Genomic DNA, 26,796 nt, shown 5'->3' with positions numbered 1-26,796 from the left:
ACTTGTCTGACGCTCCTGAGCACACTTAGGCAGCCCCAGAGCAGCGGGACAATAGCTCTTGCAGGATGTGCATCTTTAGGAATCACCTGCGGAGCAGCAGCAGCTGGGGTCTGTTTCAGGCCAAGGAGAGGCAAAGAAGAGGTACTTGTGCCGGAGGCAGCGGTGGGTGTGGGCACGTTCCCCAGCTCTGCTGCCTCCCCGAGGGGGCTTTGCTCTCCTGCTCTTCTCACATGCTCACTCCAGGGCCCCAGGGCTGTGTCCTTCCAGATTCACGGTCTCCTTGATATCTCAAGCCCAAGTCCTGAGTTGCGTCCCAGTCCGGCGTGGCAGAGGGCTGGGAAAACCCAAGCTCAAGGGCTGAAAGGATCCCAGGGACACAGCCGGGCCCCAGCGGGTGGCAGAGCAGGCGATGAGGGTGGCCGCCCACAGAGAGCCCCACAGCAGCACTGGAAGGAGAGCAGGGATGCCTTAGCTCACTTGGGGACGTTGCCTGGCCTCAGCACTCAGATGTCACCCCAGCAGCTCTGGGGACACAGGAAGCCGGTGAATGACACCACGCCACTCTGGCCGTGTGGGTGGGCACTGCTGACCATGGCCTCGGTTTTCATTCCAGTTCAGACTGTCCCTCCGGGGGCTGGCGGGCTCCTCCTCCGAATGGCACAGATATTTTCTTTTTGGGTGAACACATCCCGGCTTGTCTCTGTCGGCACTGTTGTCGCTCTTTGTGTGTTTTCCTCTTCTCATCCTGTGCTTGCTGCTCTTCCAGTTTAACTTAGGAGCAGCCCCCTGATTTTCTGCATTTCCTAGTTGTCAGCGTTCCCTGGGGCTTTCCAGGTGGCGCTAGGGGTAAACATCCTGCCTGCCACTGCAAGAGATAACGAGAGATGTGGGTTCGATCCCTGGGTTGAGAAGATGCCCTGGAGAAGGGCATGGCAACTCACTCCAGTATTCTTGCCTGGAGAATCCCACGGACAGAGGAGCTACTGGGCTACAGTCCCTGGGGTCACAAAGAGTCAGACACGACTGAAGCAGTTGAGCACACACTCAGCTTTTAGTTCAGTCACTCAGTTGTGTCCAACTCTTTGCCGCTCCGTGGACTGCAGCACTCCTGGCTTTGCTGTAAGTCACTGTCTCCTGGAGTGTGCTCAAACTCATGTCCATCGAATCAGTGATGCCATAGAACCATCTCATTCCTGCTGCATCCACCAGAGAGGTGGCTGGGGCTCGGCAAAGTGCATGGTCCCACTGCGTGGATGTGAACCTGCCCTCACCACTGCCTCACCGCGTGACCATCACTGTCTCCTCCCCTGTAAATCAGCAGGTGGCAGCACCTGCTTGGTAAGGGGCACACACAGCATCTGGTATACAATCAATGCACCATCCAGCTCAGTGTTGTATTCACTAACAAGAGGGATAGCACTGAACAATCTGCTCCTTTTTCTCTCTTCTCCCTTCACTGTGCTCCAGACCACATCTGTTTTACTCACCCTGTAAATCCCACACCCAGGAAAAAGAAGACACTCAACAAATATCTGGCTGAAGAGGCAGGAACATACCCTGTCCTTAAGGAGATGAAGCCGAGCGAGACGGGGGCCTGATGATAACACTGTGGGTTGAGGAGACCCCAGGAGGACCTGCGTGGCTGTGGGCTGGGGTGGGGGGCATGGGCAGAATCCCTCATGAGCCCCTGGGGATGGGGAAAGTGGCAGGAAGGAGGGGATGCTGTTCCTTGTGGGGTGCCCACAGATTGTACCTCACTCCTCTCTGATGAGCACTTAGGCCGTTTCCAAACACTTGTCACTGTTCTGGAGAAAACAGTCATTGCCCGGCTCCTACTCAACCGGTTTCGTAGAATACGTTTCTCATCAGAGTATAAGCATCTGCTTTACTCATTCCATGCTCTGTTCACCCACCCATCCAGCGAGCCATCTGTTCATCCACCCGTCCACCCATCCACTCATCAACTGACCTGATCATCTCGGACCCTAGAGAAGACAGACGACTCCTCCGCTCCTCCCAGGAGGACACCCAGCGTGAGTGACAGGAGCCTCGTGGGGACAGTGGGGGAGACACAGAAGGGACATACATGCAGACCCTCCTCCCTCTGAATGGTGAAGCACCCACCTGGTCCTAATGCCTCCTTGCTGGTGTGTCCAGGCCGGCCCTTTCCCTTCTTGCCAAACCAACGACCGATGCAGGACTTGATGCCCTTCTTCTTTGGGGCTTTCTGCAGCGAGTCCTGGCTGCTGTTGCTGTTGCTGGGGTTGCCCCCGGGACCATCCTGAGAGCCTGTCGTGCTTCAGGGAGAGAAAACGACCTTTAACTGGCATGCTTGTGCAAACACACACCCCTCCATAAGGCCTACTGATAGAATCGGCCACCCAGCAACACCCACGCCTCAACCTTGCAGCAGACAGTGGAGTCTCCTTCACCAACCACACTCCACACGAGTGATGCAGGCTTCTGGCCACAAACAACGGCCCCAGGAAGCTGAGATTCTCTGACTGGAGCTCTCCCCCAAGGAGGGCTTCACTCCAGACGAGCTGGTGCAGAGGGCGCCCCGACCCTCCCTCAGGGTCTCTGCTCGGCAGGTGACGACGCTCCCAGAGAAGGCGAGCTCCCCAGTTCTGGGCAGTTTCCCCCGCCTCCTGCAGGGTGACCGTCCTCGGCCGTGGCAGGAGAGCGACGGTCACTGTGCAGGGCTGCTGGGCAGGTGACCACATGTGCCCTCCATCGAGTGCTGCCTGGCTCATGACGGGAGCTCAGCAGGTGGGGGTCTGAATGAGGACAGTGTCAGTCACAGGAGGGGACAGACGGTCTCCTGAGAGGAGACCCCTGAGGAAACGGGAGGGACCCTCAAGAGCAAAGCCGAGAGGCATGGAGCCGTAACCATCAGGAACGCGCCCCTGCCTGGCAGACCTCTAGCAAGAGCAGGAAGTGACCTTCCACAGGAGTCAACACGTAGAGACAGATGTTTTCTAAAATCACTGAGGTCACTGAGCTCTTCTACCCCAGCACCTGAAGTTCACCACTAAACACAGGCACCGAATCCAGTGAGATTCCTTTACAACCATCCTTGCAACTCTTTCAAGACAAGAGGCACAGGGCTCCTGAAACTGACGACGAGGCGAGCAGGCCCCTTACTTGCCGGCGTCCCTGATGTCCTCGTCGTTGGCTGTGCGCAGTGAGCCCGTGATCCGGTCCAGCCGAAAGGACCGCAGCGAGGCGGAGGTCGAGGTTTCACATTTGATGGTGTCATCTTCTACCTCTTCCTGTATGGCTGGCAGCTGAGGGAGTGAGGTAAGTATAAAATTGGCTAACAATAGACTGTGTCGAAAAAGGCAATCACACAGGCTTTACATTATAACCAGAAACTTACTTGAAAATATATTAGCTATGCTATCCGCCAAATACAAAAAAATCCTTGTTCTAACTTAATGCCATCTTAAAGGACTGTTTGTTCAAGAGAAGCGGGGCCGTGGAGCAGCGAGAGCACCCCACTGACTGCAGAGACCCCGGACGGGAGCCTCCCTGCAGCCGGGCTCTGCACTCCCTGAAATCCAGCGAACAGATGGCCCTGCCAGGCTGGACAGCAGAGCCACGCCAGCACCGTCAACCCTGCATGGCATGAACTGCCCTGATGAAAGGACTGTGATCGCCAGATGCTGCTCAGAAGCACCACTAGCAAGAGTAAGAAACCTCTCAGCAAAGCCGTCCAGACCTTTCGATTTGAAGGAGGAAAGGAAACAGCTTGTACCACCACCCAAGATCATTTGTAGTGATGATGCAGGTTACTGAACCCATGACAACAAGTGAAACACAGAAAAGGTACCTAAGCCCTCCATGCGAACACCATGTGTCTGGCTTGTATCTCTCAGTAACATACAGACCGGGGGCTACACACTGAAGTGCTTACACCCAGTTTGAGTGTCATTTGCTCACTGTGGTTTACATAAAGCTCTCCTAGGTCTTCACTAAGAAATAATCTTGTATCAACCTAGAAGGGGTGGGATGGAGAGGGAGATGGGAGGGAGGTTCGAAAGGGAAGGGATGTATGTGTACCTATGGATGGTTCATGTTGAGGTTTGACAGAAAAGAACAAAATTCTGTAAAGCAATTATCCTTCCATTAAAAAATAAACTAAAAAAAAGAAAAAGATGATCTCGCCTGGACTCCCAGCTCTTCCGCTAGTCCTGGGTCTGAAGATAGGAAAGACACTGGTGGCAACAGTGTGGGGAACAGATGAACCCCTCGGGGTCCAGACAGGTCTCACTTATACATTTGGGTATGTGGTCAAGCAGGGGAGGTTTGAGGAAACATGCATGGCAAGTATTTTTATAAACAATGAGTGTGTTGTTTTAACCAACTAACCAGTCCTTTTTTAATGGGATTCTGTAAAGAATACTGGTCCCGTGCAGCCCCACAGGAGCTTGGTGACGACAAAGTGACTTAGTGCAAAATATAGCTGAACTCATTTAACAGCAGCTGGATAAACTGGGCACTCTCCCCTGACCTCTACCAAGAAACCTCAGACAACAGAAGGCTACAAAGGCTAGAAATTATCCACATGGAACTGAACAGGGATCAATCTCAAATTCAAGTTAAAATAAGCACTTATAAAAATTAGAAAACAACAAAGAACAGAGCAGGGAAGTGACACACCTGGGTTGACTATGGACTCAGTGGAGACAAACACCTGCCTTAGAGTCAGGGACCACGGCCAGCCCCTTCCCCCGGGCCTCCTCCTAAGGAAGGCTCTGGGTCCGCAGCCTGGCCGCCCTCCCCCAGGGTGGGAGCCGCCCCACTGCTGCCCACGTGACTAGGATGGGCAGTGCCGTGTCCTCACTTACCAGGAGGGCAAAGCAGGCCACAGAGCGGGCGAGCGGCACACCCAGGTCACAAACCCCAGGGTGATGGCGCTGCTCTGCTGTGCCCAGCAGAAGGGCTCCCGGGCACTGAGCTGCCTGAAGTGGAGCACGGCTGCCCGAGTCCTGCAGGAAGGCCCCAGGAGTGCTCCATCGGCGGGCTGGGAGTGGGAGAGGGACAAGGAAGGCCAGCCCTCGGGGCACTGGACTCCAACAACAGGGGCTCAACCAAGTGACCAAACGGGAGAGGCAGCGAGCTCCCTCCTGATGCTCCCTCCATCAGGGATGCCGTGATGGACACGAGAGCCTCTGGAGCAAAGCGGGCTGGACGGCACCACAGGAAGTGTCCAGGCTCTGATCAGACCAGTCCGAACCACACTGCTGGGTGTGGGGGCCTGGGCACGGTGCTCGGCCTTTCTAAGCCTCAGTGTCCCTGTCTGCTGAATGGGGATAACAGCAGCCTGGACCTCACCTGGGCGTCTGCGGGATTAGATGACAGACTCGAAAAGCACTCCACACGGTGCCTGGCGCACAGAGTCTCCTGCACACTGCTACCCACTGTCATTAAATTGACTTCCCCCAAATCTAACTTCTATGGCTCTGATTCAGTCATTTGTTTAAAAAAAAACTCTAAGCGGAAATTCCACGGTGGTCCAGACGTTAGGACTTGCCACTTTCACTGCCAGGACACTGGTATGATCCCTGGTTGCAGAACTAAGATCCTATAAGCTGTGCAGCATGGCCAAAAAAATAAGTAAAGAAAAATTTTAAAATAATAAATAATACTATGTCTATTATAAATAAGCATGAGATGATTAGAAGGCAAACAAGTGGGAGATGGGCAAACTGTTACAATTGTCCCAACAAATGACCTATTTCCAACAGAACCATCAGCATACTTTAAGTGGTGGGTGAGTTTCATTACATCCATTAAAATGTCAATTATTCACCAGTACACAACCACACAGTGTTCATTCATGTAAAATGATAAGGACTCTGTAATACTTCACAGAGAAACAGAGGCATGCTAAATTACTAAATAGTTTACCTTTCGACAATGCTTCCTTAAATCACTAGGCTGATAGATGCATGCAAAGAAATGAAGAGAAACCAGATTTCTTGCGACTTTGAAGCTAAAAATTCAAGAATCAATATAGACAAACACAGTATAGCAAAAATGATGGCAAACATATAAGTGAGATGAACATTTAGAGAACATGTAACTGGAAACAGAACATTTCTTTTGACCACAGAAATTAAATAAGCTATTCAAGATTTACTAGAGAAACACTATAAATTATTACTCAGGAAGATACAGTTCTATTACAACATCATGATCTATTAAAGCACAGCATTCTGTACAATAAAGGCCCCTACCAGTTGTCTATTCTCAGCCAAACTTCTCTATAAGTTAGTTTCTCTTCATAAAAAACATGTTATACTTTAAAATAGTAATTTAACTGATGAGGAAGTTACCATAATACCTATTTGAACACTGAACAAATCGAACCATCTATTGGACATGAACATAAAATGCTTACCTAGAATTTGATTTCAAAGTTCTCAAAATAAATGTATTAAAGCAGGTTCCCTGTGAAAATATGTAAGAAAGAAAGCTAGCATAATAGCAGGTGCAGTCTTTACATTTTATTAACCGTAGAAGATGCTTTTTAAAGAGTCTAGTAGAGACATTCACTGTGCAAAAGTTGTTGAGATTTATAGTCTTAAAAACAAGCACCAACACAGAAAGGATATTGTGTCAAAAGTCCATTAATTCTACACTTAAGAAGATAATTTCTTTAGGTAAGGATAATCTCATTTATGAATGACACATGATATGTGGTTTAGGATCCATCTACATTATGCTTGTAACTGCATAGTGATATGCTAATTCAAACTTACTGCTATGGGGGGAAAACACCATTTGATGAGACATGAAGACAAAGCACAAACCCGACTAAGGGGACGCCTGCTATGGACCACAGCACTGCTATGACTAGAGCAGGTGGGAGGATGGGGAAGGGGAGATGGATGGGTCAACTGCAGCCTCGGGGGCGAGGCGGGGCAGTGGTGGGAAGCTGGGGTCTGGATTGACAACCGCTGAGCAGACAACAGGATGAGCCAGGAAATCAAAACCAATGATGAAAGCAGACACACCGTCAGAGAACTCCAACAGCAGGACAAAATATACAGAACTGTTCTTTTACAAACACTCGGAAAGAAATCAATCGTGAAACTACAGAGAAATCGTCAAAGAATTTTAAATATCAACTAATTAAGCCAACGAAGCAAATTATAAAAACAGTGTCTCCAAAGACCACAAAATGGACTAGTTACCACTTCACATGCCGCTAAATGATTCACAGTTAATTTAATTATATGCCGACTAACAATGCAGCTAACATGAAACGGGTGGTAACCAAAAAAAAGTGAAAATACAAGTGCAGTTACAAAGCAGAGTGTTGTAAACACGAGTTCATGGGGTAAACAGCAATGCACTCGCAAAACCTAAGCTAAACATGGAAGAAAGCTGGAACATGTGCTTTAGAGCCGCACACTCTGTCACCGAAAGCCCTAGGTCGTCATCCCGTTTTCAGACTCGGAAGAGTGAGAAAGCCAGACTTCTTCACTAGGGCCCTGGGGCACCGGGCTTTGAACCTGGTTTCACACGCAGAGCTGGCCTGAGCGTGCGGCCAGGCGCATCAGCCAGCAGACCAGTTGAGATTCCTAAGCTAGGGGTCCAAATATCAAGACTCATTTGTCGCTGTGTGATTATGGAATGATTTCGCTCAGTCGCGTCCGACTCTTTGTGGCCCCATGGACAGTGGCCTACCAGGCTTCGCGGTCCATGGGATTTTCCAGGCAAGAATACTGGAGTGGGCTGCCATTTCCTTCTCCAGAGGATCTTCCCAACCCAGGGATCGAACCCGGCTCTCCTGCATTGCACACAGACGCTTTACCGTCTGAGGCACTAGGGAAGCCCGATTCAAGACTAGGCCGTTTTAAAAATCTTAGACCTCTGAGCGTAGCAAACGTACCTGATTTTCTTCTGGGTAAAAAGAGAAAAAACAAACAAACAAAAGAAAACCAGTGTGCTCGGGGAGGGACGCGGCAGGGAGGAGGCAGACACATACCAGAGTCATGAAGCCCAGCTTGTCTTCTTCTTGCTCAGGGCTGGGCTGCCTCCTTTCGGGCATGGAGCGCCCTCTGCTGGGCGGGAAGGAGTCGGCATGCGAGGAGGCGGGATCCAGGTTGAGGGAGTCCGAGGATTGAAAGCGCCGAAGGTTGCTGAAGCTCTCACTGCCCACCCTGCTCTCAATCCCCTCCGCCCGCTGATTCGTGTTCTCCTTGTCTTTTTGTTTCAACCTAAAACAGAATAAAATCATCACCTGCCTTTGTCAGCAGAGGAACATGTCTGGACAGCGAATTTGGGCTTGCATTCTGTGTCACGATCAGCAAATTCCAGGAAGACTTGCTCAATTAACATCTCAGCAAAAAGGTTCAGCTTTCCCTCTTTGGAATATTCTCAAACTTACAATAACTTATCATTGAGTCTTACAAAGTGGCCCCTCATCATTCACGTTTGATTTGACTTATTTACTCTAACATTCTGATGGGGCCAGGGTGCTGACTCTCCCTGTGAGGAGATACCTGAAGCTGACCACCTTTACCTTCCCTGCTCTCAGGGCAGAGATGCACGTCAGTGCCTCAGATCTTTTCCACTGGGAATCCGGAACTCCGTATAACCAAAACAGCGATTCACGAGCAAGCTGGAGTTTCTAAACACGTCTCCAGACCAGCTGAAGTGCTGAGTTGCACTTTTCATTTTGTTTTAAGCTTGTGTATGTGCAAACGCATCACTTGATGAAGTTCTCCACCAGCTTTGTGTGAGTTTCTGGATTCAGGTCAATGTGCTGCCTTAACCTAGAATTCACAGTTACTGCTCTTCTCCCCTAATATGTCATGGATGATTTTATATACAGATTAAATGCATGATTATGCAAATAAAATGATTTTCCAATTTAAATACAAGATCCTTACAGGTAGTAAACTCTCCAGTTTCACTTCTACTTATACATCTTGAAAGTTTTTCACTGTTGACAAGTTGATGGACAGAACTTACCATTTACATCAAGTCAACTTGTTGCATAAGGAAAAATCATTTTTACCTGACAACTTGCTCTAAAAATAAAAATATTAATACAGAAGTGTTCCCAATTTCCTACGGGGATGAGGAAAGACAATCTTTCTGAGCTTGTCTGTGCTCAAACACGGCCCACAAAGCAGTCTGTCTCAGCGTCAAAAGTACAGGCGGCACCATCTGCGTTTGCTGGTTGTGCCATTCACCCGTGCCTTTTCCCCGAGCCCCCTGCACTCGACCGGCAGGAACGCGCACCTCGCCAGGGGTGACGGGATGAGAACAATCTGAGCAGCAGCTCTGCCCGGTCCTGTGCAGGGTCACCGGCCTGCGGCCACTCTAAACGTGGACTCGGGACAGGAGGCACAGCTGTGCGGGTGTGGCACCAGGCAGGCCTCGGGGCCCCAGCCACCCGGCTGCACCCAGACTCAGGGCCCCCTGCTCACCACGAGGCGGGCCTTTGGGTTCTATCCTGTTTTGTAAACTGTTCTAACTGCCAAGACTGGGTCTAAAGAAAACATTTTAAATATACTGATGAGATGAGAAAAACTCAAACACATGTCCTTGGATCACTGTCTTACACCAAGCCAATCTTCACAATGTATTAAGTTACAAAGGGAAATGCAGATCTGAGTGGGAATTTGCCAAGCCCAGAACCCCAGCTTTTCTGTTCCAGGTGGCTTTTCACCAGAACGTAGAAGGCTCCGAGGGACACACGAGGGCGAACCCTCAGTGCTGGAGGGTGCACGGGCCACAGGGGACACCGCCTTGGCACCTCACCCACCTTGGGGCCCAGAGCTGAGCGGGGGACACCCCACAACGCCCCCCCACAGAGTGCTGACACCACACTGTGGACAGAATGCCCTGGCTGACTGAGCTCTATAATCAAGGGCAATCTCAGAACTGAAAATTCCTGAAGCAGACCTGAAGTCAGTTTTCTCACTATGGAACACTCAGACTTCTCTAAGCAGGAGACAGCTCCTCAGAGAAGCCGAGTCTCCGGAGAGCTGGGCTCAGGCGCACCCACCAGATTTCTTCATTGATCTTGTCCAGCTGCTCCTGAATCCTCATGGCCAGAGTCTTGGCATCGGCCTGCCCGCTGGGCGACAGCAGTGCCGGCGAGCTGAAGAGGGTGACCCCGTCGCCCTCGCCGTCTGACACGCCCTTGTCACTCTCCAACACCTGGCCCACGTTGGCCAGCACGCTGGCTTGCTGCCCGCACTCCCGGTCTTGATCTTTCAGGAGCTGCACCTGGGCACGAGAGGACCATTTCTCGTCAGCAACATTCTTGGCACCTCAAGTCTATCAGGAACTGAACACAATTTTACATGGAAGCCCTGACTTTGGACAAATGGGCCCTGCTTATGAGACACTGCCATCTCTTAAGCGAGCAGTACTGAAGAAACGGCAGGAGGAGAATCCAGTTCCTAGATGGCCTGGTGACATTCAGGTCTCAGCGTGGACGGAAGGCAATCCTATGAGGTTATTCACAAGGGTGGGCTGATGGAGTCAGAGACAAAAACCGAAAATTACAAAAATATATCCTTGCTTCCATCAGCCAGGCTGAAGGAAAATTAGAAAAAAAAAAAAAAACCCTTCAGCTCCGCAGCCGCTGGGTCCACCCCGCCGGTCATCACTGGTACTAGTCCGCCGAGGAGTGCCGTCCTCGAGGGTTCCCAGCCCTCCGTTTTCCAGGCTGGTCTGAACACGCACAGACAGGAGTGAGCAGGGGCAGCCAGGGGCCGGGAGGGCCAGCCTCCCGTGGCTCTCCTCTCAGGGCACAGGCCCTCGGGCTGTTCTGGGGATGGCCCCGCACACCGCAAGGGCGCCTCTGTCATCTGAGACGCATGCAAGAATGCCTGCTGGGCCCCGTGCCACCCTCCCGCTCTCACACCTCACACCCTTCTCTCCGCAAATCTCCTCCCTGCCCCACTCTCACCCAGGTCCTGCCTTGTTTTCCCAGACATGACCTCAAAGCAACAGAGGGGCAGCCTCGAGCTGCTGGCTTGCCGGCTCCCTGTCCCCCGTGGCCAGTACCTTCGCTTTCTGTCTTCGTCACGACCCACCCCCGACCCCCGCCAGGGCTGGGCCACCCATTTTCCTGGCTCCAGGACCACCTGCCATCATTCCTGCTCTGGTCCGGCGAACTAGCTGCCTATGGGTTCACCCCCATCAGCCCGATGAGCACATCCTCTCCATTCTCTCGCCTTAAAATCGCACATTTTTGAACATTTTCATTCTGAGAAATTGTACTCTAAGTGTTCCACAGCAAATAGAAACACTCAGAACAATACTAACCCTTATAAACCATAATGAATAAGAAGTCACATCTCAGGTGTAGAAAAGCTTCTGGAGGAAACATGGCAAGCCATTGACGACAACGAAGTCTATAGAGAGAAGCTGGACTTGGGGTCGGGGTTCGGGTGGTGGGGGACAGGACTCACTCTATTGCCCTCGCTCCTCTCATTGCTTTAGACTGTCTCCATGGACCTCACATTCATTCCTGGGCATTGCTCACATTCATTCCTCTACACCCCACTTCACTTCCTCACGGGGTAAAACAAGTCAAACGGGCCAAGTTTCCGAGTCACTCGACTCAACCTGGCAGCTTTGTGCTGTCGGCCACGGCAGTCACTCGCCTTGTGCAGCACACTGAGGATGTGACACAGGCCGGTGCAAAGCTCGATGTGGAAATCACACAGATTTCAAGACTCGCAGTGAAAAAAGCATGAAAAGCAGCCCGCTCATTTTTAGGAAATTTTAGATTGTGTATGTGGCTCGTATGATCTTTCTGACGGACAGCACTGTCCACGTGAAAGGCTCATGCTTTGTCTCAGCTTTCGGGTGAACCCAGAAAGGACTACTTAGAATTCTGAACCACACACAACGGCCACACACTCTAAATCCACCTATAATGCAAATCACATTCAATGTTCAAAACCAGAAATGCTATACACGTTACAGCAGTGGACTAGCCATAAGGAAAATGTAACTCCACTTCCGCGAAGCATCTGCAGTAACTGTAACAGTGAACCCAGCTCAGTTCAGCTCTTAACACATTTCTAAAGGATTTAGAGATTTAAGGACCTTGTCGTTTTGCATTTCTTCTCAACGCTTTTTTGCATTTTCAACTTCCCATAGGAGAGAATTCTGAAAAAGATACATACAGTGCTTTAGAGTCAATTCTTAACAGATGTTGCGTGGACTGCGGAATGGCTACTCTCCTGTCTGAAAGCATAAAGCACCTCGGGATGAGGGGCGGACCTCGCGCCCAGAGCGAAGTGTTGGCACGAAGCCGGATGACAACTGTTAACACTAACTTGTACACAGAAAAACTCCTCCTTCCCCAACTGTCAGCTTTTGCAGTTCAGTGGTCACTCAGGAAACTGGCGCAGGTTTCACATGTAAAATTCAAACCTGAGACAAAACTATCCCCACCTCAGGGCCAGCCCACAGGTCAGGGTGAAGAGAGCTCTCTAGTGAGGTATGGGTATCATCTTGGGTTTTGTGGGGGAAAAAATGTGCCGCAGAACTTGTAGTGACCATGGGTCTCTCTCAGACAAGCGTCGCCCAAGCGCCCACCTCGGTGAAGGTTCTGGGCCTCGTCTTTAGGGCACCGGTGCAGCTGGGACAGGTGTTCACCGAACCTCCACCAGACTGTTGCCCACTGAGCTGCTCTGATAGAGGTTCTCAGACATTTTCCAAAGCAAATAAAAAGAGAGATGGCTGGAGTTGGAATATGAGAATGCTTGCTTTTACTTACTTCAATCTTTTCTATCACATTATATAAAAGATCCTGAACTAAACTTATTGGTTTGGCTGCATCGGGCCTTAGCTGCATCACGTGCGATTCCTTTGATGTGATTGCCTCATGGCACGTGGAATCTTAGCTCACCAACCAGGGATCGAACCTGCGTCCCTGACCTTGCAAGGCAGGCTCCCAGCCACTGGACTGCCAGCAAAGCCCCAGAAATAAACTGCTAAGAAAGAAACGAAGGGGTGAGGGTGGACCTAGAAGAATGTTCTAGCACAGCGGCTGGTAACATCGGGGCCACTGGTGATTCCGCCTCACTGATGCTTTCTGGAAGGGTTGCGGGCACACATCTATGTCTGTTCCTTTACACACTGCCTGTGGATGCTGTCACGCTTATTGACTAGCATGAAGGCATAAGGCATCAGCATTCAAATATTTTTAAAGCAAAACAAAAGTTTACTTTGAATTGGCTTAGTCATAAACAGCATCCCAATCTCAACAGCCTCTGAGCAGCAGTTCTGAAAGTAAGGAAGTGCACCCCTGATCGGGAGACATTGAGCCCTCTGCTTAAGCAGAGAGGGAGCCTCACCGAGGTCTCATGATGGGAGTCAGAACCACAGCCCCCTGGGAGCCCACATGTGAGGCTCTGCACTCCAGGCCCAAGAACACAGCTATGGTGGGGATAGTACTGACCCCTAAGGCTGGACCTGGGATCCCCACTCCATTTCCTGGATGGTCGGTACCGCTGTGTGGCCAACCCTTCCGGGAAACCTCTCTCAGGGCTCTCTGATGCGAGCCTCCACCATCGCCCTTTCCTGGTGCGCCTTCTGTCGCAGCGCAACTTGGGTTCTCCTCCTGCCTAGGAGCAGCCATCCTACACACACACCCCACGTCTGGACCAGCAGTTTGGCATGTGGGACTCCAGCGCCACGTCTGAGGCAAGCACCTCCACACCTGGGCACCATACCTTCCGTTTCACGGGCCTCGGGCTGGCTCCCTCAGGTTTGAGGGCGACTCGTAAGGTCCAACTGTATGCTGAGCAGCTCCCCGGCCTGGATGGTCAGAGCAACAAGCGTCCTCCTTGAGCGTGGGGATCCCCTGGCCCCTGCCCACCACCTAGGGGCGACCACATCTGGCCCTGCTCCCGAGGTTGGGTGCCTGGATCAGCAGACAGGGCCACACACGCACACTGGACGGCAGAGACAGGAGCGGCGGAGAAAGGCAGCGCCGGCCCGCCCAGCCGCGTCTCCGGCCCACACGCCCCTCTCCTCCATGCTGCTGTGTCTCTCTCCCGCCTGTCGGCCAAGAACAGCGTCAGCTCCGCTCGCAACGACCCTGTCCTGACGGCACGCGGGCTGTGACCGCAGGGACGGCAAGCGGGCCATGCTCTGTGCGGACCACTGGCCCCGGGTTCGCGGGGGGCACACCCGCACGCCTGCTCACGCAGCCAGCGCGGCTTCGTGTGTGACACGTGGGTGACGGAGGGTGCTGGTGACCGGCTCGTGAGAGGAGAGGTGCTCCCCCTGGCCCCAGGCCCCTTCCTCAGACTGCCTGGGGCGAGCCAGCGCGGGCAGCAGGCAGTGGCAAGCACGGGACACACGAGGGCACACGTTCTTCCTTCCTAAGCTGGGAGGTAAGTTCGAACAGTTTCGCCTCCTTAGTGGCAGAGCTTCCGGAAGACAAAAGTTCAGACTACAAGGCCGACCTGGGACAGACAGCAAAGATGCCAGGGGAGAGAAGAAACCAGCCATTGAGGGGAAGATCACAGGCAGAAGGCCGCCCCCTGGCGGCTGTTCGTGACCCTGCTTGGGGAGGGTTTGCAAGCACAGGACACCACCCGCCTCAGGAAACCTGCCGGCCCCTCAGCCGCTCCCTGAGCTCCAGGTAATGCTCCGACAGCCAGGCCAGCACAGGCCCGGCCGGCCTCTCCATGCCCAGCCAGTGCCCACCAGCAGTGCAAGGCAACACCTTTCCCACCAGAAGGACCGGGTGGCTGGCTGGCTCTGGGCACCATATCCCCAGCAGCGCCACGTCTCCTGGACGCGGCCTCTCACCCGAGGGGCTCCCGGGGACTGCAAGCTGGGAGTGGGGCCCTGGGTCTGCACCGTGCCCCGCTGTGACTTATTCAACAATGTATGAATAAAGACTTAAAACTGTGTTCATGACAGAGCTATTTTGGCCATCTCTTAACGAGAATGGGATTTTTCTCGTTCTGTATCCTGCTAGGCTTTGAGTTGCTGACTGAACTCTGAGCAGCAGTGACTCGGAGCTGAAGCATCCTGCGGACACACAGAGCACAGGACAAAACTGGAGGGAAATTAACCTAGGGATGACACGGGAGCGGGGACTGTCCGACACTCAGGGAGTGCTCCCATCTCAGACGGGCAGCACGACCCCCGCGTCTGCGCTCCTTTGTGGACTGAGCAGCACGGGGAGGGGCACGGTGGGACAACAAGGGAACAGGCCCTCCCCGCGCCCGTCCCCCGGGGACCAAGAGCAGCACCTTGGAGAGTGCAGCTCCCCCCTGAGCCAGCTCAGCCACCACTTCTGTCAGCATCTGCTGCATCTTCTGCTCTGCCAGCTCCAGGCACTCCTGCAGCTGTCGGTCTTTATCCTCCTTCTACAAAGGGAGAGCAGAACATCAAAATGGGCCAAGTGGTGCAGCCTCTGCCATTGTTAGTAAGCTGAGACAAAACCTAAATGCGTGTGTCTACAGGATTAGTTCTGTTTCGGAAGCCGCGTCACGGTAATTTTTCTCTCAGTGTTCCTGGGCTTGGTCTCAGTGGGCAGAACACCTCCTGCCAGAGTATTTGCTCTTCCTAAACGTCTCAAAAGAAGTCTTTAAAAAAAAAAATAGTTCTTATATATTAAAGAAGATCAGGTTTCTGTAGAAGCTTATGCATTCCTATTGACAAGTTAAGGGTCAGTACTGACCCTTCTTAAAACATCACCAGAATCATCATTTGAAGGGAACCCTACCAACCCAGACGGCCATGGGCTTGTAAGCCAAAATATGGCTTTCATCTCCTCTGAAATACAGACCTGATCAGAGTGTGCCTGGGGAAATGCCAGTCAACTAATATTTGTAAATGCATGATTATTCTTTTAACAGATCTTCTTCCTCTGAAAACTTTCAGTGTAGAACATTTAGACAGATTCTTTTTGGAAAAAGAAAAAAAATGAAATGATCTATACGCTCGGGTTCCTGAGAGGTGAGCATTTATTTCTAAGCAGCTTTCTTATTTTTTCTATGTGTGTATTACTCTATGTAGATACATAAACAATAAGATGTGCTTTAAAACCCTCAGAAAACAACAGCATATGGTACGTAGTAGTTTCTGATCTGCCTTTTACAGCCATTATTTTGTATATCAGAATGCTCTTAATTAGCATTCCACATCATACATTTCAATGGCTTTCTAGTATTTTATTTTTGTAGTGGGGCCAATGATACACTTTGTCACACACCAGACTGACTCACTTTGTTTTGGAGAAGCCAGATTTGGTTTTCCTGATTAAGTCCTGATTATGTGAGACCATACAGGAACAGGAGCAAGTAAAGCTCACCAAACCACAGGAAGTACAAACCCTAATCAGACTGGAGCTCTAACCCTGCCTTTTGTCGCAGTGACCCCACTTCCCAACAGGCAGCCAGCTGCTGTGAAGTTCCCTGCTGCTCTCTGCTCTTTCAGGAAAAATGCTAACAAGCCAACAGATTCAAGTCAAGTAAAACAAGAGTCAGGAGTGGAATTCCACAAAATGGTCAACCCAAATCCCAAATAATTCAAACCTCTAAGTTGCAGTCACCCTCAATTTTTAAAAAATGTATTTCCTTTCAGTACAGCTGATTTATCATGATGTACATCCACACTTTTGAACGCAGTATTTTAGGGTCATAAGAACTTTACACTGGGACTTCATTTCCAACATGGGAGTCACATGAAAAGGTCTTTACCTTCCTTCCTCAGTATTCACTACTACAGAAGTCAGACACAGTTCAGGAAAAGCCATTACCTGTCGATGCATAGAATCCTTATTTGTGATTTCATTTTCAAGTTTATCATGGAGGTTGTGCACAGAGATGGCTTTGTGCTGTGCAGTGAGGTAGTGTTTCTCAAGTGTAGTGATTCTCTTCTCCAAGTCCTCCTTTTGGGCCATAGCCTACACCAGGCATTGCAGAGGAGAAAAGGTAAGTCGTTATCATAGAATAGTCAGATACAATTAAGAGTTAAAAAGCTGGACTAAATCCTAAGTTTCAAATCAAACATAAAATTAGCGTCCTCAAAATTAAAGTCCTAGACATGGCAGTTTTCTGAGATGTGAGCAAAAACGCGCCTACCTCAAATGTCACATTTGCCACGATGGCACCCATCTGTCTTAATGTCTGTCTGGCCACTCGATTTACCAAGCTTCTTTTCTACATCATAAACCCAACCAGCAAACAAAAAGTACACTAAACTACTCTGTCATTGCAAGAATTCCAGGAGGGAAGGTATCTGGCATGAAATGAGGATCTCTGTCTCCACACTATACAGGCGGGCTTGACCCAGAACAGGGAGGGACCGTCAACAGATCCTACAGGGAGCTCTGAGGCTCATTTCCTCAGGTGAAAGTTGGTAAAATCTCATGCAATTTCCTCAAAATTAAATAAGAATATTAATGAGTAGAAAAACAGAAGTCAAAGTGTTACACAACTGGGAGCAGCCTTCTCAAGCCTAGTTCTTCTCAAGCAGTTACACCACATGTAGGAAACGCTCAAACCAGGAGCAGAGCTTGCTGCCGATGCGACTCCTGTCCGCCGGCTCAAAATCCATTTCAGGTCCCTCCGTGCTCACTAAGTAACCGATGTTGTCCTAACATTAAAAGTGAAAGGTCTTAAAAATGCTTTTTCCAGAATTCTCTGTGTATTAATCTCTGCCACCTAATCTCCTCCTGTTGCCAAAGAGTGGTGTGAACACGTTATACAAACGTGCAAATATTTCTGTTTTGAGTTCTCACACAGAATGACTCACACCGAGCTAGTAAACCAGTACACCTGCTGTACCACATGTTGGAGGGGTGCACTCTGAGATGGTCTCATGGGGGAGGGGTGGGGCAGGGTGGGCACTGTCTGTCTGCACAGAGAGGAGAGGCGAGGCTCACGAGAGGAGGCCTGAGCCCCCAGCTCTCTTCTGTTTTCACAGTGACCGTTAGGGAGCTTCTCATAAATCACGACACCCGCAGACACGACCGCCAGAAACATCCTGATTCTACATGGTTACACAGCACGGGCCTGAGGATCTGAGGGTGAGCAAACGCCACTTGACTTGTCTGACCACTGGTATCACTGTCACACATCCTTTCAAGGAGCGGAACCTCAGAAAACTAGAGAAGATGACCAGGCAAGCTGCCTCAGCAGAGCCCACACAGCATGTTCCCATCTCTCCGGGAGAATGGGCTCCACAGACGTTCAGACTCACCTGAGTGAATCAGAAGGAAATCTCAGCATCATCGGGAATATATTCAGCAGGCAGGTAGGGGGATGAACGGGGAGACTGGGGTTGACATATACACACTACTGACACTATGCATCAAGTCAGCAACGAGTGAGGACCTACTGAACAGCACAGGGCACTCTATCAGTGCTCTGTGGTGAAGTTAATGGGTAGGAAACCTAAAAAGCAGGGAGATTTGTGTGTGTGTGTGTATATATATATATATATATATATGATTGGTTCACATTGCTGTACAGCAGAAATTGACACAGCAGTGTAAAGCAACTATACTCCAATAAATGAATGAGTGGATGAATGAATTTTTTAAAAAGGAACACACTAGGTCCCCTAGAACTTGCGGAAATAAGGAGTCCACACCCAGGGTGCAGCACAGCCATGTTGGTCCACTGCCAACGGGCCGCCTGGACCAGGCCTCTTCTAGCCCAGAGACCTCGATGCAGAGGCGGGAAGGCAGCCAGTGGCGGTCTCGCCAGTGCTCTGCTCTTGCTCACGCAGCCATGCCAAGGCTGAGATCACGGGGAGAACAAGGGACCCACATTCTGCCTCAGGACAACAGACACGTCCACTGTCACTCACTTCACGGACGTCCTGCTGTAATTTCACGTGTACTTCCTTAGACTTGAGGAGGTCCTTCCTGGCCGTGTCCAGGTCCTTCTCCAGCTCTGTTACGTGGGCAGAGAGGGCTGCCAGGTGGTCCTTCATCTCTCTCTGCTCCCGTGACTTCTTCTCGATGATTTCCTGGAGCTCGGTCACCTGAGCCAGGTCTTCGTCGCGGGTTCTCTAAGGGGGAAAGGAAACCTTAGACAGCCTTGTTTTGGGAGGAAGGGAACGCAGCACTTCCGGGAAATCGGTGAAGTCAAAACTGCCTTCTGCGCTCTGGAGCTCACACGACCCTCACGGCCACTCAGACCTACATGATGCATTGGTGAAAGGTCTCAACAGCCCCGCACAGACTGGATAGTAAGACGAGAACCAGACAGAGAGTGAGACCGAGGACATGCCTTTCCATTGGCGCTTGGCATGTTTTCTTGCTTGTGATTTACATCAAGCGCTCTGTCCATTAGTATCTTTTTCGGGTTATTCTTCTCTTTAAGAATCATCAGCGAAAACCAAAACATTGAATCAGAATAAAGAAATAAGTAAAGACAGCAAAACTCCATTTGGAAAAACTCAACTCAAAACTGAAAATACAGCATAAAAAGAAAATACATGGTGATGCTATCCATCTCGAATAGAACCAGGTGATTCGAGTCAGAATTTGTCTCCTCCTGGACAAAGGGGTGCTTAAGAGATCCTGCAGCTCTGAGCCAAAAGTCTAGTTTACTAGTCATTAAAATAACCCAGGTGGGCTGGTCCTCAATCAGAAAGATAAAGAACATCTGATGTCCACCACTACAGCCTTCATACTTTCTTAAAATGAAAGGATACAAATGACAAACCCTTGGACTGCAAGGAGATCCAACCAGTCCATTCTGAAGGAGATCAGCCCTGGGATTTCTTTGAAAGGAATGATGCGAAAGCTGAAACTCCAGTACTCTGGCCACCTCATGGGAAGAGTTGACTCATTGGAAAAGACTGATGCTGGGAGGGATTGGGGGCAGGAGGAGAAGGGGACGACCGAGGATGAGATGGCTGGATGGCATCACCGACTCGATGGACGTGAGTTTGAGTGAACTCCGGGAGATGGTGATGCACAGGGAGGCCTGGCGTGCTGCGATTCATGGGGTCGCAAAGAGTCGGACACGACTGAGTGACTGAACTGAACTGAACTGAACTGAACTAACTGAAATTACACGATGAATGATCCAACTTACCTTGTTATGTGTGGCACCTAATTCTTCTAACAAACTACACCTTTCAAGTGCTCCTCGAGTGTTGATGTGTGTATATACGTGAGTGCACTTCTTAGTGTATACTGCTGCTGCTGCTGCTAAGTCGCTCCAGTCGTGTCTGACTCCGTGTGACCCCATAGATGGCAGCCCACCAGGCTTCCCTGTCCCTGGGATTCTCCAGGCAAGAACAGTGGAGTGGGTTGCCATTTCCTTCTCCAGTGCATGAAAGGGAAATGTGAAAGTGATGTCGCTCAGCAGTGTCCAACTCTTCGCGACCCCACGGATGGAAGCCTACCAGTCTCCTCCACCCGTGGGATTACTGGAGTGGGTTGCCATTGTATACTCACCCTAATACGCGGCTACCCATGGGATTTTCCAGGCAGGAGTACTGGAGTGGGTTGGCATTGTATACTCACCCTAATATGCGGCTACTATAACAGAATACATTTAATGTATCTCATTGATCTTCACATCAAAAAATCTGCTTATTAACAGCTTTAAATTCTAAGTTTGAGAGGAAAAAAATGTTTCCTAAAATAATTCTATCACTTAGTTTTTAATTGCAAATTGATATACAGAATATAATAAATCTTGAGACATTTATACCAACTAATACTTTTTAACTGGCGGCTTTCCAGGTGGACCAATGGTAAAGAATCCACCTGCCAATGCAAGAGGGCAGGTTCAATCCTTGGGTCGGGAAGATCCCTTGGAGTAGAAGATGGCCACCCACTCCAGTATTCTTGCCTGGGAAGTCCCAGGAAAAGAGGAGCATGGTGGGCTACAGTCCACAGGGTCGCAAAGACTCGGACATGACTGAGCATGTATGCAGGCAACACTTTTTAACCATATAAAACTCTGACTTCTTACAGAAGAAAAGTATTTACAAGAATTCAAGAAGCTCAAAAGTCAACTAGTTACATAAATACGTGCATCGTCCACCTAACAAGGCTGCAAGTGTACAAATCCAGGATGGCTGGGTGGCTGGTACCTTCTTGTCCAGGGCCTTGTGGTGCTCAAAGAGTGACTTCAGCGCCTGGAGCACCTCCAGCTCGCTGGTCATGCCCTCTGGGGACTGCGCCTGCCACTTGCCCGCCGTCGTCTGGAGGGACGGTATATACTGGGAAACCAGGCACTCCAGGTGCTCCAGCAGCAGCTGCAGGGCAGGGCCAAAGGAGCACCGTCAACCTCATGCTTGAATTCAGGGCCAACAACCCCTCTCAGCCTCATGCTACAGCCGGAAACATGCTAAGGCAAGTCGGAATCTCGCCACTTCAGTCTAAAATTAGAGTGGACTTCCCCAGTGGCCCAGTAGTTAAGACTCCACACTTCTGCAGGGGTCATGGGTTTTAATCCGTGGTCAGGGAACTAAGACCCCACACAAACTGTAGGATGGACAAAATTGTAGGTTAAGAGAACTCCCCCCTCAAATGTACTAAAATTATAGTAGCTCTCATCATAAATTTGAAGCAAAGTATGAGAACTCCAAACTGATCCACCCTGGTCTGCTCAGTGGGAAGATGTGAAAAATGACTTGAAAACCAGACAGAGTTTAAAGACAGCAACACGGAGCCCAGCGGTGACCCCGCGGGGCAAATGTCAACATGTGAGAATTCCCCTACTGACCATGATGTTATTCCTCTCTGCTTTCAGCAGAGCTATTTCTTCTTCTCTTGCAAGAAGCTGTTCCCGGCATATATTGAGTTCTTCCGTAGATGTTGCCAACTCCTAGAAAACAGTGAAATGAGTAAGTAACTAAATGCAAACACAAATTAAAAAGAGAGCGAGACTCTGAAGACTGACCCTGTCAAGTCTCTCCAGGCTCCACGCAAAGGGTCTCCCTGCCCCTCCAGAGAAGAGGGGGTCCACTGACCCCAAGACCACACAGACCACCACAACTCAGACCGGCCTTCAGCCCCCACCTCGACCTGGCAGGCATGCGGCAGGGGAGAACCCGGAATCCAAGCCTGTCTTCTCAAGACCCAGGGACGTCTGAGAAACTTCCCTAAACATAAACCTAACAACAAAGTGGATAAAGAGATTCTTAAACGACACACAGACAAATGACCTAGAACCGCTGGGGAGAGTGAGGAAGAAAGGTAAGATCTACAAGGCCATCAGGCTTTGGAGTGTTCCTCTGGGAAAAAGGCTGATGGCACCCCAAGGCCATCTGTTAGCCTGACTCCACTGAAGTCACCCAGTCATTCAATAAACTGGAGAAAATGTTAAATTCATGTTTTATGTATTTTATCACAATTTTCACGCACGCGGTGTCGTCCACGTGGTGAACTTGCTCAAACTGAACCACATGGAGTCTTTCATTCTTCTAGTTTTCTTTACACAAATAAAAAAATCCTGGGCTACATATCCCCTACTACATACTGAGTATTCAGCGCCTAGAACACTGCCCAACACTTGTTAAGAGGCATGTAGTAGACATGTGAAGCTATGAGGGTGTATGTTATACACATAAGCAGCAGGTACCCGTCATTAAGATACTGGACACACTGTTCTGTGCTTTGTAAGATGGGAGAGGTTAAGGGGCTTAGCCTTTCTGCTTCAAGGACTGACTCTATAGCTCAATCCACGTGCCCCAGTGACTCCTCCAGACAGTGTTTCCCTTCCTGTGGGGTCCCCGCCTGTCCTCCACGCAGCACCTGCATAACCACTTACAAGGTCAACCTGCTGGGGTCGATCTTGCCCAGAAGACCAAAACGCCCTGGCCGGCAGGGCCCACAGCCATGCTAACAAAATGAAACACAGCTCCAACGCTTCGCCGCGTGAAGGCCAATCCGACGGGCCCAGCCCCCGGCTGCTCTCACCTCAGGCCGCTCTGCTTCCAGGACTTGGGCCGAGGCCAAGTTCTTCCTTGTCTTGGCCTTTGCCTTGGGGATGCAGCACTGGAAAAGCGCCCACAGGCGGGCCCTCCTGCGACCCATCCTCGCGGATGGGGGAAGCCCCCCACTCAGGGGCAACTGCTGTTTCACGGTTCAATACCTCAGCACCCGAGCAATCACCACCGATCTCACACTATGACCACCACTATTCACACTACGACCACCGCTCTCACACACACTGCTCTCACACACCACTCTCACACACTACTCTCACACACGACACTCTCACACACCACTCTCAGACACACTGCTCTCACACTAGGACCACCGCTCTCACACCACGACCATCAGCGCTGCTGTCTCTAGAAGAAATGGCACAAAGGCTCTGCCTCCAGCATGTCTCCCAGGAGCCTGGCACCTGGAACCCACTGGGTAATAAGGGGCTCCATGGTAACAGGGGGGCTGGGCTCAGGCCCACCATCAAGGGTGCAGAGAGGGGGGAGGGGCTGCCCAAAAGATGACAGATGAGTGTGGGGTGCAGGAGAAGGAAGGCTGTGCCCCACAGCTCAGGCCCACCATCAAACATGACCCTGCAAGGATACTGGTTCACAGTCAAACCAAATAGTAGCAACTGCTTCAGAAACCACCACCACTAGGAATGAGCATGTCTTCTAAGTGGGCTTCTGCTTCCTCTAGCACCCAAACAAGCCTCCAGGGAGGCTACTGAAAGGGCACCACTGAACTCAAGGGTGTCCCCGGAACCCACCCGGGTGACAAGGACTCACCGCACTAGCTGCCCCTCACTCACCCTGAGCTCCGTCCTCCCTGACTGACTCCCTCACTCGAGCGCAGCAAGGGCTTGACCAACCTCGCTCCAGGCACTTAAAATGAATTCACAGTGGGTACAGGGCTTCGGTCAATCTGCTGCGAACTCACCCTCTTCACTTTGACCCTGGGCTGCCAGACAACTCTGCCCCGTGGGGGCTGCACGGTGGAGGTTCAGGGGTGTCCCTGCCTTGAGCCGCGACAGCCAGCGCCTCCCAGACCCCGCCAGGTGCTGCCCGTCCCTCCACGCCCGAGTCTCCCACCCCCTCTCCTGGCCCCACTCCCAGCCTCGCGGCTCTCCACTCGCCAGGGCACAGGCCATACGGCTCCTGGCTCAGCCGGGGCCTCTGCTGTCACTTGAGGACCTCCGTCCCCCGGGGGCTTGAGGCCCCATATCCACCCATCTCAGCAGTTACAGACTCTGGAAGATACAGAGTACGGTTTGGGGTCCTGCCCGCAGTTCACCCTGAACACATTCTCTTTTTGTCGCTTTATCTGCGAGAGTTCTCTGAGATGTCTTTCGAAAACCTCAACTGTTGCTTTCGAAAAGACTGTAAAATCACTGTGCTCAACTTTAAGGATAAAATCTTCATTTTCAACCTTCAAGTGAAACTGGAGAGAAGAGTCAAAGCAGTCATTTTTTCACACTGAAAAAGAAAACCCGCAACTGACCACATCACAGAATACAGTTCACGCAACCCCTTCCTCCTCAGCCTTCTCCTCCACTACCAGCCGCCTGTCATCACAAGGCCTGCCCTGGGCCGGCAGGGGCAAGGGAAGAGGGCAGACTGGCTCCTCTGTCCCCAGGCCGCATGGGCCGCTTGCCCCACCTTCTTCCCAAGTTCAAGTGGCACTGAAACAGCCCAGGCAAGCAGGGGATTCTGATCAGAAACACAACCGTGGGTAATGAGCAAGGGCCCCTGGTTCTTGTTTACCCCAGTACCAAAGATGATCAATATAATTACTGTGAATTTTACATGTGGCTTCAGATGAGAGAAGACACCCGGGGCTTCCCCACTACCAGTTATAGATGCAAGCAGCTTGTGGGTCAGCCTACTAAGAGCTAGAGAAGCTAAATACTTTTCAAAAGAGGTCCTTAGGCAGCCACAATCCAAGATTTCAAACAAAAGCCCAGTGAGGGAGCTGGAGACTGAGAGGGCCGCTCCTTCCCTCGGGGCATCAGAACAAAGCTGACTCTGGGAAGAAAAGGCAGGGAAAAAGTCAAGCAGAGGGGACTGGCTAACAGCTCTGGACACTTCCTTGGGCTGGGAAGACAAAAATCCAACCACAGGCCTGACAAGTCAGTCCGGATGGTAGAGACCAAGCTCCCCAAGAAACGGGAGGCACAGAAAACATACCCAGCACTCTGCCCAAACCGGCTGAGCGCTGAGTATCAATCACCTTGTGGTGCTCGGGAGACAGACGGTGGGCTTCAGGACCGGCCGAGAAGGGAGGGGGCCATGGGAGGCACCCCAGGCTTCCAGATGGAGATGCTGGAGGGCTCCTCCCTGGGGTCAGGGGGGGAAGGTGGGTGAAGGCTGCTGAGACTCAGCTTACAAAGACACCCCAGCCTCAAGTCACTCAGACCCTGAGTGAACAGACAGCTCTGTCCTCACTAGAGGTCTGCATCAGAGGAACCTCTGGAGAAGACAGCATCACCAGAAACTCTAGGGTTTCCATAGATAATGTCCACCATGCAACCAAAAAAGCAAATAAGGGTGTAACAACAAATAAGACCAAGAGAAAAAGAACGGAAACAGATCCAGAGGTATCTGATGTGTATCAGCATATCAGAGGTATGCTAGAGGAATCAGATGCAAACTTCACCAGTTCAAAAATATACTTGACAAAAGGAAAACTTTCTGAGACTCAAAACCGATTCTAGAACTTTCAAATAACAGTGACTGAATTGAAGAACTCAGGCTCTGGGCTTCACATCAAGTTGGATGTAGCTGAAGAGAGGATCAGTGAACTGAGGAATAGATCGGTTAAAAAATATATATATATGAGGGAAAAAAGTATAGAATATAGCGAAGGAACCCGTTGTTCAACTACATTGTGAAAAACTATAAATGGGGCCCCTCATGGTGGAGAAAAGACAGTCAGGGGAATAAGAAATGCCTCCAGGGGCTGAAACTAAAGAGCCTCTTAATGAAAGTGAAAGAGGAGAGTGAAAAGGCTGGCCTAAAACTCAACATTCAAACAATGAAGATCATGGCAGCCGGCCCCATCACTTCATGGCAAATAAATGGGGAAACAACGGAAACAGTGATAGTCTTTATTTTCTTGGGCTCCAAAATTACTGCAGACGGTGAAATGAAAAGACGCTTGCTCCTTGGAAGGAAAGCTATGACAAACCTAGACAGCACATTAAAAAGCAGAGACATTCCTTTGCTGACAAAGGTTCATTCAGTCAAAGCTATGGTTTTTCCAGTAGTCATGTATGGATGTGAGAGCTGGCGCACGAAGAAGGCTGAACGCCAAAGAATCGATGCTTCTGACCTGTGGTGTTGGAAAAGACTCTTGAGAGCCCCGTGGACTGCAAGGAGATCCAACCAGTCAATCCTAAAGCAAATCAGTCCTGAATATTCATTGGAAAGACTGATGCTGAAGCTCCAATACTTTGGCCGCCTGATGCGAAGAACTGCCTCTTTGGAAAAGAACCTGATGCTGGGGAAGACTGAAGGCAGGAGGAGAAGGGGAAGACAGAGGATGAGATGCTTGGATGGCATCACCGACTCGATGGACATGAGTTTGAGCAAGCTCCGGGAATCGGTGATGGACAGAGAAGCCTGGCGGGCTGCAGTCCATGGGGTCGCAGTGGGTCAGACATTCAGCAACTGAACTGACTGACAGGGACAGTGGCAAGAGTTGGTTCAAGAATCAGAGCATTGACTCAAAAATGAAAACCACACATTGGTTTCAGCAGCTCTGCAGGTGCCTAAGGCAAGAAGAAAATGTTCAAGCTCTCAGAGGAAAAAAGCTGTGGCTTTTAATGGCACAGCAACACTGAGAGCTGACTTTTCAAGTAAAAGGAAGTCAGAAGATAA

The 26,796-nt window shown here is 50.6% G+C and overlaps 1 protein-coding gene across 1 annotated transcript in view; it reads right to left on the bottom strand.

The window, feature by feature from the left end:
• LOC128066455 (liprin-alpha-1-like) overlaps positions 1–23,023 on the bottom strand; it is a 30,921-nt gene extending 7,898 nt beyond the window's left edge. The window contains exons 1-18 of the mRNA XM_052659518.1: positions 22,855–23,023; positions 22,656–22,780; positions 21,711–21,812; positions 21,070–21,240; positions 20,428–20,443; positions 20,068–20,116; positions 19,254–19,356; positions 18,829–19,032; positions 16,772–16,918; positions 15,261–15,377; positions 13,946–14,052; positions 11,556–11,655; positions 10,031–10,254; positions 8,000–8,231; positions 5,914–5,943; positions 3,145–3,287; positions 2,125–2,297; positions 1,970–2,013 (exon numbers count right to left, since the gene is read on the bottom strand). Coding sequence (XP_052515478.1) covers positions 1,970–2,013; positions 2,125–2,297; positions 3,145–3,287; positions 5,914–5,943; positions 8,000–8,231; positions 10,031–10,254; positions 11,556–11,655; positions 13,946–14,052; positions 15,261–15,377; positions 16,772–16,918; positions 18,829–19,032; positions 19,254–19,356; positions 20,068–20,116; positions 20,428–20,443; positions 21,070–21,240; positions 21,711–21,812; positions 22,656–22,780; positions 22,855–23,023 — 2,256 coding nt within the window. The remainder of the gene's footprint in view (positions 1–1,969; positions 2,014–2,124; positions 2,298–3,144; positions 3,288–5,913; positions 5,944–7,999; positions 8,232–10,030; positions 10,255–11,555; positions 11,656–13,945; positions 14,053–15,260; positions 15,378–16,771; positions 16,919–18,828; positions 19,033–19,253; positions 19,357–20,067; positions 20,117–20,427; positions 20,444–21,069; positions 21,241–21,710; positions 21,813–22,655; positions 22,781–22,854) is intronic.
• Between the last annotated feature and the right edge of the window lie 3,773 nt (positions 23,024–26,796).

This window comes from Budorcas taxicolor, chromosome 21, assembly GCF_023091745.1.
Source record: "Budorcas taxicolor isolate Tak-1 chromosome 21, Takin1.1, whole genome shotgun sequence".
Classification (NCBI taxonomy): Eukaryota; Metazoa; Chordata; class Mammalia; order Artiodactyla; family Bovidae; genus Budorcas; species Budorcas taxicolor.
The sequence above is the reverse complement of the archived record's forward strand: the minus strand, read 5'-3'. Positions and strand labels throughout refer to the sequence as shown.